Source organism: Aphelocoma coerulescens, chromosome 2 (assembly GCF_041296385.1).
Source record: "Aphelocoma coerulescens isolate FSJ_1873_10779 chromosome 2, UR_Acoe_1.0, whole genome shotgun sequence".
Taxonomy (NCBI): Eukaryota; Metazoa; Chordata; class Aves; order Passeriformes; family Corvidae; genus Aphelocoma; species Aphelocoma coerulescens.
The window spans coordinates 117,353,724-117,366,124 of NC_091015.1; the positions used below are offsets into that span (position 1 = coordinate 117,353,724).

The following is a 12,401-nucleotide window of genomic DNA, read 5'->3' on the forward strand; positions in this document are numbered from 1 at the left end:
TCAGGAGACAAAGGCATGCTGTTACTGATGCCCTGTGCCAGGATGGGGCTGCCGTGCTGGATTCGTTTCTCCAGATACGACAGTGATCCTAGAAACAAGCGATCTAAAGATAGTCCCTAGGTCAGTGGTGAAACAGATCCTTGCTCCAGAGTGTAGGGACACCACCTCTGTGACATCCCTTAGCTGCTGAGCTAGTGTAACAAGCTGCTTTCATGGTGTGAAATGCTTTGGTCATCTGATCACTGTGCCATAAAGATGGGTTTGCTTAAACAACAAGCAGAAACAAGTGTAAAACGTTGCACGTCACCTTTATCGCCAGCAATAGAGGGGAGGAGAAAAGGCAGCAGGCAGACATCCCCTGGCAGCACTCGACACAAACATGGTCCTCTTTGGAGGTTTCTTGTGCAGCCTCAGTAGCTCTTTGGCTTCATTTTGACCTCTGCATTTGTAGCCTTAGAACAGGGTAAGTGGGTCATGTAAAATAAATCACTGCTTTTTAGTAGTGCTTCACGGGGCATTACAGATCCCTGTGCCTGTAAGACTATTAAATGTGTGCATGAGCCTATGAAAATAGTTTTTAATCATAAGCTTAATCTGGTGTAGATCTTGGAGACTGTTATATATGAACCCCGAGGGAGAGAAGATTAGGTTCCAAGATTTTGGCTGCAAAAGGCTAAGGCTAAGTCATCAGAATTTTAAGCTGTTTCAGTGACCAAAGTTATTTTTATTTTTAGAAGTGAATTATTGATGACACATCCCTACAGCCCTCGGCGCGCAACCTCAGCTGTCACATTCCTCACTGGCTAGCTACAAAACACATCTGATGCTCTTATATGGTCTCCTGGCTGGGGCTGTTGGCTTTGTAGCCTCTCAGTGGTTAAGAGGTTTATCCCCACTTGCAGGTTAACTTGTGTCCTACAGTAAAAAAAAACCAGGGAAACTGGAACTTGAAAGGTTGTCATTATACTCAAACATTCTTGGATATTCTTTCTCAGTAACACATCTTCCTGGGTAGGTATCTTTATATGAGTACAGTTCCATCTCACTCTCTACTCAGAGGGAGCATCCAAGGCCGACAAGGAAAAAAACAGCTACACCCCACATTTCAGCTGGCTGCTCAGAAAGCAAGAGCAGCAGTAGAGAGTATTTTTGAAGTGGACAATTTCCTCTCAAGGAGGATGCCAGGTTCACTTCTATGTAGCTCATATTTACGATTTTTAGATCACTACTTCCAGCAAGAAAAATCCAGCTGGCACACCTGCCAATTACTCAGTGTAACATAACAGCACCTAACATTCACAGAGAAAACAGGATTAGGAAAAGAAGGGTTTAGGGATCCAGTGTTCCTAACAGAAGTAAACTGATCTCTGAATGTTAACACCATTTAGACACTCAAAGGGAAAAAATAATCAATATCTTACATCTGTCCTTTGTGCAGGCTGCTTGCATGTATGCACACAGTATTGAATTGCACAGAGGTGACAAGATTAGTCTAAAGAAGTGACAGCATAACTTGTTCTCCAGCCTAATGTTTCATAGCAACATTTCAACAAGACAGTGTTTCCTAAATCTCCAGTCTCTTGTCTTTGGCACATGGGCACTGCTGGTGAAAACTTCCATGCATACTCATAAACTGCTTACTAGAACCTTGCAGGTGTCATATGGAGAAATACATCAGCAGCCATTACTGAAGAGCACCAAGATAGTTAAAAACAAAACTTTCAAAAAAACGAGCAGCTGTGGCAACCAGAAGTAGTGTAGAACATAATGTGGGTAGGAGAAAAAGAAAAACTGAGGCTAAGTTTGTTAGCAGCTAAAACACAGAACAGGGAAAAGAATGGTTAAAAACTCAATTTTAATTAAGCCCATAAGTGGAAAAAACCACTGTGGAATAAAAAAATAAAAAAATAAAAAAATAGTCCAAGTACGCCAACTGAGCATACGTTGTCAAGTTATTTACAAACCTAAAGCCAGAGTATTTTTCAGAGTTGCCATAGGGGAACACAAGCAATATTAAATAACCAAGCCTTCATGCTACCACACACAAAATGAGACAAACCCACCTCGCAGAATAAGCTGTCAGAGCCTTTACAATCCTTTGTGCTCAATTCCTACTCCTTGGGGTCTTAAGTCATGTGATATAGCTGAGAGCAAGCTTTCTGGGTAAGAGGTCATTATTTTAATTGATAAATACATAGGCAAAGTAAATTCCCCTTCTGCTTTCTAACTTGCAGTAGCCAAGAGAATGAGGCACACAGAAGAGCATCATCGAACTAACAGAACAATCTTCCTCTTTTCTTTGTATTTGAGACAACAACATCAGCACAACTGGTTCTGAATGACTGTGCCTGGTTAAAAGCCATCTTACCAAAATAGCTGAGGAAGATGTATTTTAAAAAGTGAGAGCAACTTCAGCACCTGTAGGGTTTTACCAACTTAATTCTCAGAACGACTTGACTCACATTTTCACATGCAAATTAATTAGGTGTAGAAAAATAAAGCTTTAAGTTTTCTGGCCATGTATTGCTGTTAATTAGTGCCAGCACAGATTCCTTTGCACAAGCCTTCAGCAGAAGGGAAAAAATATGCCTAATTCCCATTTACTGCCAGCATAAAGACTTAGCTAAGAAAGAATGCACAGTTTTGACATGAAAGTACTGCTAGAAAACCCATCAGTATTAAAAGGATGCAAAAGCTGGGCATGGTATCTGCTTAAGAATCAGATGTTCCTTGCTGGCCATGAGGCAGTTTTAACAGTCTTCCCTATCGACTTCTTTGGTTAACTACTTACACAGTAGTCAGATCCCACTTCAAAAACCTGAGATGAAAGACTTCTGCAGCTGCATTTTTAAAGATGCCAGCAGATGCTGCTAGGAGCATTTCAGAATCCTGTGACACTGAACAAAACACTACAAAAATGAATTTTCTAGCTTGACTTGCAACTGCAAGAAAAATACAGTGAACACACCTGCTTTTGTAAATGTGTAATAGAAATGTCATTCTTCAGAAAACATTTTGAGGTATTTTATCTATATAGCAATCTTTATTTCAAAATGGCATTTATTACAAAAATGTAAAAATCCAGCTAAACCAGAAACATTGAGATTATTTTCCTGGACTATCAACTCCAGGGAATGTTTGTCCTGTAGCCTTTCCCTCACAATATTTTCCCCGCTTCCAGTCTGATTACAGGTGCCAATGTGCCTAAACGGCCTGGAATAGATAAATATATTGAAAAAGACAAAAGCTTTGGAGCTAAATGCATGCAACAAGTTCTATCAGGAAGAAACCATTAAAAAGAAACATAAGTGTAAAGACAATCTGCAGGTATCCAGGCATGTGCTCAGTCATCCTTGTCTTTCGCTCCGTGTTTCAGGATGCGCGTGAATTCGATGTAGTTGAAGTTGCCCTTTTTGTCGATGGGGGCCTCTCTGTACAGCTCATCCACCTCCTCATCCGTGAACCTGTCTCCCATTGTGGTCAGCAGCTCCCGCAGGTAGTCTTCCTGGATGAACCCTGGAGCACAGTGTAGGAGGGCAGAAGAGGAGTTTTTACATTTATCTGCTAATATATGGGTGATCATTTCTTTGAGTTCTTTCCCTCAATTAAAGATACCTACAGCCCTTGTCTGCCAAATGAAAACAACGCCATTAAAGACTATTACTAAAACTGCCAATTACAAGGATTCAATCAAACCAGGCATCTTAGTTTGAAAGGTCCCACTACTTCAAGTGAAGACCATTTTATGATTTGCCTCTGCTGTTCCAAATATAAAAATTTCTAAGTATTCATATTGGACATCCTTCCCAACAGCAGGGCTACACTCCCAGTAGTACAAAGAGCCTTCTAGCAACTCTGCATTTAAAAAAATCACAAAGGGGAACAGTTTGCCTTGAGCATTCCTATTGAAAACCACAAAAAAAAAAAAAAGTCATGGAACTTGACTACTAACACTCAACAAGGGCATGAAACACAGGAAAGTTTACATTTCAAATTGATCTTAAATCAGGGTAAAACATAGATTTACTAGCCGGGCTGCAAAGAATAAATTTTTGGCATTGTTTATTAAACAAAAGGGCTTGTCTAACTTGTGGTTGCTTCTATCAGCACTGTGAGTCACACAAGGATTTTCCTGCATTCATTTTCCTCTCCTTTTAGTGCAGCTTAACAGAGGAAAGGTGGATACAAGTTGCTGACAGAAAACAAGTTCTTCATAAAAGTGTAACAGCTCACAAGTTCTTCATAAAAGCACAACAGCTTTGAAAACAGTGATTCCCCTCATAAAGTGGCCTCAGAGGCAAATTTTAAGTTAGAAATAAATTAAGGCCCTGGTCCCTGATCAGCATCTTTTATACTGTCTTGAACAACAGAACTGAACTGCCAGAAATTTGAAATTTTTACAGAGATTGAAAAGGTAAATTTAGCAAGTGAGGATACAGGCATGATTTTTAGTCTGCAGAAATTAAAATGTTTCAAGTCAAAACATTCATCACTGCTTCTATGAACACAAGAATTTATTGTTATAAAAGTAAGTAGAAATAATACATATACTCTGTTGTTTCATCCATGTACCTGTTGCTTCTTCATCAAAGCAAGCAAAAGCATTCCTGATTACATCCTCTGGGTCGGTGCCATTTAACTTCTCACCAAACATCGTGAGGAACATCGTGAAGTTGATGGGGCCTGGAGCCTCATTCATCATGGCATCCAGGTATTCATCCGTTGGATTCTTTCCTACAAATAAAGGGATTCATACTTGGGTTAGCTTTCCAATTGAAAAAGTAATGTCAATACAAACTGAGTGTTAATACAACCTGAGACACCTCTCATATGCCAAACTCAGCATTTTGATTTTTACACCACAAATCCGCTTGGCAAGCATACAGAGCAAAGGGACATTACCAAGGGAGGCGAGCATGTCGTGCAAGTCCTCTTTGTCAATGAAGCCGTCCCTGTTCTGGTCGATCATGTTGAAGGCCTCCTTGAATTCCTGGATCTGCGACTGATCGAACATGGCAAATACATTGGAAGTGGCACGCTGAGGGCGCTTCTTGGTGGTCTTTGTCTTTGCCCTTTTGCTAGACATGGTGGCTGTTGGTTCTAAGGAGACAGAAACATATCCAAGATTTAGCCTTATTAAAGCACATTACAAGTCCTTGGGGGAAGGATGGGTATAGGGACATCAAGTTTCATGTTATCGGCATATACCCCAAAGTACACATTGATTTCGGTATCTCCTGCTCCATTTTCTTTCATTCAGACTTCACTTGCTATTAAAGCATACTGTCTTTGAGGATTCAGGGACCTCATTCAGGGGTCTGTTGGCACTGTAGGCCAATAGCACACTACATTAAAAAACCAAAATCAAATCATAGTTCTTGAAATGAAACTCACAAAGTGTTTGCATTGCTAATTCAACACTCCACCTGCATCTTCCACAAATTAAGACTATATACTGGGGAGTTTGGGAGGCACTTTTGACCTACCACATATAAGGATATGTGCTGCTAAACTAGCACAGTGGTTAAATAGATCAGACAGTATGCTAAACTAACATTTTGGAAGGGAAAAAACGTGTTTTAGGCTCTGAATAGCATTTTGTTAGAATAGCTGCCTTTGAGAAACAGAGAACACTGACTTGGTTCAGAAGCTTCACATTGCTATTCCCTACACAGTGTAAGTACTACACAACACATGCAAATGCCAGCATACTCTCTTTTAAATTAATTACTGGCATAATAGCTACAAAAATGTGAAGACTGTTTCTTTTAAAGTACCGACCCTTAGAAACATTTATATATTTTTATACATTTTCACGTATCACACGTATACCAATGTCATTGCTTCCCCTGAAGCTGTCAAATGAAGAAATAAACATGGTAGATTGTAAGTTATAACACTAACACACTCAGGGTAGAAATGAAGCTTTTAAGTTAACTGAATCTATTTAGCTGGGAAGATACATGTAGTGTTCTAACTAAATGTATGACAGTACAAACTCGAAAAGCTGAGTCATTCACTGAAAGGCAAACACAAAGCCCTCAATATTGCTTTTGGATCAAAGTTAGACCCTCGTTAATGTTGTTTCCGAAAGTCTCACAACCTCTGCTTGCATTAGCTAAAACTGAAGTGTAATCCATACTGCTATAATCCTTTATTATGCTCAAAGTGTTATGCAAACCAGATTCCTTCCACCCTTGATTCTGAATTTTTACTGAAAGCACCTGTAGCAAATGTCTCTTGACAGAAGACATATTTAAGCTTCACCTGTAATTGCAAGAGTATCAATATTCTGAAATTTACACTAAGTATTAGTTTTATAACTTAGAAACAAATTATCTGGTCAGAAATGCAATGCTAATCAGTCATAGCACAGTTCTGTTTCTCAGAGAGTTTGCTCAAATATAGAGTATGTTTAGACTCCCAAAAAGTAAGACTGAAGTCACTAACTGGGATTCACCCATTAAAAAAAAAAAGGGAGCAAAATTAAGCGAAGTAACTCCCTTACACAACCAACCCAGTATGCAGGCAAAAAGCAGTTGTTATTATTTGGTTTGTTTAACTAAAAGGAAAGCCATTTTACCTTGCTTTGTATTAGATACCTGACAGGGTGTACCAAGCATCTGGAGCATAAAAGGAAATTCCATGGTTACGTCCCTCTCAGTCTGTCCACACAGACAGCTACTGACTTCCCTTGCTAATTCCACACTTTTAAATCGTGCATCTACAACGTTCTTCTGACGTAAAAAACAAACCATTATGTCTCGAACTAAAAATAGCCCTGAAATGCAACTGCGCATCGCTCAGCAACGCAGACGTTCTCTTCATTGCACTCACTAACCACGAGCTACCCGAGATGTCTGGCCTCCACAACACTGCAACAAATAAATGTGAACTCTTGACATCAAGATATTTATGTAGACAGCTGACAACAAAGGTAGTTTGCTTTCAAGCTGCAGCCAAAGGTTGTGCATAACTTCCGTGGTTTTCTTACCTCTGTAAAAACCCTCAGGCAAGCTTCTGCTTAACTCTGGATTATTGATTAAAAAGTTCCACTACTCAAAATAGAGCCAAACAGTATCTTTTAATAACTCTTCTCTGAAATAATGCAGTTTTCAGAATATGACCCATTCAAAGTAAACAAAAAAGTTTACTTTGCATGTGCTGATGCCAAGCGAATTGATTTTTGCCTTTTTGCTTTTATATATTCCCTATATTCTTTACATATATATTTGTAGCTCCATAGCCTATTCGTAGCTAACATTTTACAAAATACATTCCCCAGCAGCTCCAAGACCTGGGGGTCCAAGGCTGGATTCTTCAGGGAACTGAGGTCAAAACAGCTTCCCGAGACACTTTTTCATAAACAAAGTTTAGTTCCTGTCTAAAGGGGGAGGGGGTTCAGAAGAGGGTAGAACCAGGGGGGAATTACCTCATCACCTATGTCTCTAACTGGGGATTCTTGTCACTTATGCTAATTTGCTGAACATATAAAACTGTACTCCCTTTATGTTACAGCGGGCATCTTCGGCGCTTTTTCATCCAGTGTGCTGTGCACCGTAAGGATCCTAATAAAGGCAATCCCTTTTTATCATCTAACTGTGTCTGGCTTGTAATTTTAGGACCAATGAAAAGGCATCAATGTTGCAAAGGTAGCGCTCCCAGCAAGTCACTACCTGCAATTCTCTCCCCTAAACTCAATCCTAAGCAAGAGGAGGTAAAAGCAGACTGCCAACACACTCTTTTTAACTCTGTTCAGAAGATTGACCTGTCAGAGTATATTTTACTAGAAAAAATGAAAAAAGTGCCAATGCTTGCATTACTATTTTCTAAATTTCTCTGAACCAGGCTTGGGAACTCCTCCAGTCCCAAAGAGCTGTCAGCCTAGCTACAGAGAAACATCAGATCTCACAGGACTGCAGTGCCTTTCAGCGCAGGTTTGGTGCAGCTATGCCTGAAACACTGCACTCAGCTCCAGGAATCTCTGCTAGAAAGAGGGTGGTACATTTTGGAACGTGTTCAGAAAACCAGTCATCAATACAGTTAGCCAAAGAGATCAATTTATGACTTAAAAGTTCCAAAAGTGTTTGCACTTTGTGTTACCTCTGTGTGTAACAGTGAATGATGTAACGAGCCAGAGCTAAGCTCATTTGAGTCAAGCACAGACCCCCTAATTTTAGAGAAAGTAGAATTTAACCTGATAAATTCACCAAGTCATTAAACAAACAAACAAACAAAAAAAACCAAAAAAACAAAAAACAACCCACCACCAAAAAAGACCCCCAAACCAACCAACAAACCAAGACCCAACAAAAAGACCCACACCTAAGCGAACACTTTTATAATTGAAATAGGGTTAGTAGAGGCTGCAAATAGAATTTCAGTAGATAAAAAGTGGGAATACTTCACATTGGGTAGTGCAAGTCATGACATGCAGGTTTAGTCCCTGTTGTTTAATACTATGCTGATACACTGAATGGTCTGGGCCTTGTTTTGGAAGCTGTCCAAGAAACTTCAAATGTAGGACCTTACCTGTGAGACACACCATAAGATATTTCTGAAAATATAACCTTTCTTTAGGAAGATTTTCACATATTAAAAAATAATAAATAGGTAGTAGTGCTGCCTGTATTGTCATTTGCTCAGTCAAGCAACAACAGTGAATATCAAACTACAGAAGCACAGAGAGTCATCCTTTGGTCCCTTCCTCTGGGAAAATGATAAACCCTTGGGAGATAAGAAACCTGAGCAACTAAAAATTTTGAGGCAGGCAATAAGCTGTGAAAATTTACAACCCTCTAACAGTGGTTTAAGCTGGACCTGTTCAGAAGCAGTGACCAAAAGTTATGCTTTGGAAAACACTCTCATGTTTCAACATTGTTGTCATAGGTTAGCAAGCATAGTCCCGGAAGGGATGTCCTTGCTAAGGGGTGCTTACAGCTTCCTCAGTGACCTGATAGAACCTATCAGCTGGCCAGTTTGAATATGGACAATTCTTTAAGCCACTTGAAGTTGTGACCGCCTCTGTGATACACACTTAAGAATAGACAAACTCCCCCCCAAACGCTGTCTCATTTCCGGTGCTGGGACAGGTGGCTGCAGGGCCGTGTGGGGGCCAGTGGGCCCGGCCAGGCCCTGCTTGGGCCAGGCTGGGCCGGGCCACACTCCAGGACGACCCCCCCCAGCAGGGCTGTGGGCAGCCAGAGCGGCTCGAAACACACCCCCCCCCCCCCCAGCTGCAAGGCCGAGGTGAGATTAACCCTTTTATTGCTGTGAAGAGCTGAAAACCTGAGGGAAGAGAGAGAGGAGATGCTTTAAGCTGAAATTCTGTTGTGAAGCTATGATATATCAGAGTATCCCGTTGTAATTTCATGAAGATATGGGGGGTGGAGTGTTCAACTCGTAAGCAAAAGCACCTGCGCTGAGATAGGCAGATGCTGACGCAGCTGTAATTTCATGAGAAGCTTGGACAGGGAGAGATGAACCAGATGAGGACTTTTGCTCCAAATGGGAAAGGAGAAAACCTCAGTTCCTAGAGATGCTCCCAGAGATAGTCCTAACGATGAAGATGAGGAAGACCCTTTGCTCCCAGGGAAGGAGAAGGGCCTCTGTTTTTTGTTTCTGAACGGCTCAACCTTAAAATTGTACCCCAAAAACCTTCAAGAGTGGACCCTCGAAAGCAGTTGCAGGAAAAGCTGCAAGTCAGGGGAAGGGACTCACATCACAAGCAGAGAGACTCCTCTTCCTAAATGGACTGAACAATATTTGGAAGTGGGCGGCTGTCTCGTTGTGATACTGTTTTCATAGCACGAGCAAGAAGAGACTTCTCTTTCTAAATGGACTGAACAAGGTTATTATGGAAGTGGTAAACAGACTGAACATCTTAAGGGTTGTCTTTACATTGTCAGTGGGAGAAGGGAGGAAGGTGGGGGGAGGAGGAGAGTTCTGAAGGTATGGTATAATTTTTTTCCCCCTTTTCCTTCTTTTAGGTCTGTTCATAAACTTCTTTATATTCTTTCAAATTTAGTGCCTGCTTTGCATTTCTCCTAATTCTTATCTCACAGAAGATAAACAGTAATGAGTATTTTGGACCAAACCCCTACAATTGTGAATATTGTAATAATTGCAATCTCTATCACTCAAAAAAACCAAACCACCACACAATAAATCCCCACAACCCATAGCCAAGAAAGTCTCTAAATGAACTGAGACAGAACATCAAACTCAAAAGTCAACCTCAAAGCTAAATCCCATATTCTGTCCACATAGTCAATTACAGCATCACATACAGTCACACATCCATCACAATCTGGGTGGTAACAGGAAGAGATAAGAGCAAGGTGCTCTCCAGCAGATCTGTGTCAAGGCTCAATAAAGAGCAGATTACACTTCATAATAGCAAACGAGCAAAAACCAAACCCTACGCTGTCACACCCAGTCCTAAAAGCCACTCTAACACACTCCTCACTAGTAAGTTTCTCAAAACCACTCACCTCAAAATCCAGCGCCAGTGAGTCAACAGAGCCTGTCTGCAAAGAAGAAAAGGAGGCTCAGAGGTGACCTTATCGCTCTCTACAAACAACTGAAAGGAGGGTGTAGCCTAGTGGGGATCGGCCTCTTTTCCCAAGCAGCAAGCGATAGGATGAGAGGACAGTCTTAAACTGCGCCGGGTTTAGGCTGGACATTAGGAAGAATTTCTTCGCAGAAAGGGTGACTAGACATTGGACTGGGCTGCCCAGGGAGGTGGTGGAGTCACCGTCCCCGGAGGTGTTTAAGTGAAGACCGGACGTGCACTCAGTGCCATGGTCCAGTTCACATGGCGGTCGGTCACAGGCTGGACTCGATGATTTCAGAGGTGTTTTCCAACTGATTGATTCTGTGATTCTGAGAGCCCGGGAACCACTGCACGCAGTCCCCTGTGCGGCTGTGGGTATTCCAAAACACGCGCAGGAAGAGACAGACCCAGTCCCACTACCTCACCCTCTTCCGACCGCAGCACCTCCTAGCCCTACCCTTCCCGTGCTCTAACAAAGCCGAGGAAACACCCACAGAGGCTCGATGTGGCCGGGAGGCAGCCGAGCCCTTCCGAGCAAGGGAGACAAATAGTATCTTTTAAGACAATTCCCTGAAATGATGCATGAAATGGAGCTCGTCCCCGCGGGCATCATCCCCGTCGCACCGCGCCCTGCCCGGCTCACAGGACGGGGTCGGGGGGCCCGGAGCCGGGGTCTCCCCCAGCCCCAGCCCGCGGGGCGGATCCCCGTCAAGAGCAGCAGCACCGGGACGAGGCCCGAGGGGAGCTGCCCCCGCGGCGGGCGACGCCGCAAGCGACTCCGGCTCCGCAGGCGACCCGCGGCCCGGGGCCGCCCCCACCCCACCACCCTCCGGCCCCAGGCCCCGCGGGCAGCGGGCGAAGCCCCCCGACTCACCCGGCGGCGGGAGACGGTCCCGGTCGGGGAGCGGCTGGAGAGACACTTCCGGAGAGCGGAGCGGCCACCGCCCCGCCGAGCAGGAAGGAAGCTGTGGGCGAGACCATCCGCGCACGAGGAGGAGGTGGCGGCTTGGCTCATCGCTTCGGCGCCCAGGCGCCACAAGCCGTGTCGAGGAGAGGACCCGCGGTGGCGCGCGTGCTTCGCGTTCCTTCCCTGGGGTCTTTGCCTTCCTTGCAGGAGAAAGTCAGAGTCCCGAGCTCAGCCCCTCTACCCTGTACGTGTCGTCCCCCCTGTCCCGCTTACGCGTTGGTGCAGCGCGGTGTGGTCACCGCATTCCTAGGGCGAGGGGCGGAGGGAGCCGCGCGCCTGCCCTTGTAAGGCAACGGCGGGAGTTTCCTGCTCGCGCAGGTGGGCGGGGCCTCACTCGCTCGCCCCGCCCCGCCCCGCCCCGCTCCGGCTCGGCGCTCGGCGCTCGGCGGTGGGTGCGCGTCCCTCAGGCCTCCGCCGCCGCCAGAGCCGTGTTTCAGCCTCCTGCGCCGCATTCCCGAGGGGCTCTGTGCAGTGGGGGCTGCCGGTGCCCCGTTCCCGCTTTCTGGCAGAAGAACAAGTCCCGTTCCCAGCTGCTTGTGACTGTTCGGGGCAGCGCGGGGCGGGGCGGGAGCCGGTAACAGAATCACTGAGCCACAGGATGGGTCAGGTTGGGAGGGACCACAGTGGGAGATCTGGTCTGACCTGTCCGCTCAAGCACATGGCACAGGATTGCATCCAGACAGCTCTTTGAATATCTCCAGTGAGGGAGACTGCACGCCTTGTCTGGGCTGCCTGTTTCAGTGTGTGGTCACTCACACAGTAAAGAAGTTCTTCCTCATTCAGGCGGCACTTCCTGTACATCTTATTCCTCGGCAGCACCGACAAGAGCCGGCTCCGTTCTCTTGACACTCTCCCTTCAGATACTTACAGACATTGGTA

At 44.3% G+C, this 12,401-nt stretch overlaps 1 protein-coding gene across 4 annotated transcripts; it reads right to left on the bottom strand.

Moving 5' to 3' along the window:
* Nucleotides 1–3,013: 3,013 nt before the first annotated feature.
* LOC138105014 (myosin regulatory light chain 2, smooth muscle minor isoform) lies at nucleotides 3,014–11,560 on the bottom strand. Of its 4 annotated transcripts, none has more exons than XM_069004543.1 (5): nucleotides 11,430–11,517; nucleotides 10,494–10,529; nucleotides 4,903–5,100; nucleotides 4,573–4,734; nucleotides 3,014–3,516 (listed from the first exon to the last, which is right to left on the bottom strand). In XM_069004543.1, exons 3-5 carry the CDS (start codon nucleotides 5,084–5,086, stop codon nucleotides 3,344–3,346), a joined length of 519 nt encoding a protein of 172 aa, XP_068860644.1. In that variant the 5' UTR covers nucleotides 5,087–5,100; nucleotides 10,494–10,529; nucleotides 11,430–11,517; the 3' UTR covers nucleotides 3,014–3,343. The 4 variants fall into 4 exon arrangements, with proteins under 4 accessions (XP_068860644.1, XP_068860645.1, XP_068860646.1 ...); XM_069004544.1 differs by having other exon boundaries at nucleotides 10,494–10,525; nucleotides 11,430–11,491; XM_069004545.1 differs by lacking the exon at nucleotides 10,494–10,529 and having other exon boundaries at nucleotides 11,430–11,560.
* Nucleotides 11,561–12,401: the final 841 nt, after the last annotated feature.

Excerpts from the sequence above, each read along its gene's own strand:
- LOC138105014 (XM_069004542.1), bottom strand. The coding sequence starts at position 6,800 with ATGCGCAGTTGCATTTCAGGGCTATTTTTAGTTCGAGACATAATGGTT. Across the intron at positions 4,735-4,902 it reads CGACATGCTCGCCTCCCTTG|GAAAGAATCCAACGGATGAA; the intron begins GTAATGTCCCTT and ends CTTTATTTGTAG. Across the intron at positions 3,517-4,572 it reads CTTTGATGAAGAAGCAACAG|GGTTCATCCAGGAAGACTAC; the intron begins GTACATGGATGA and ends ACTGTGCTCCAG.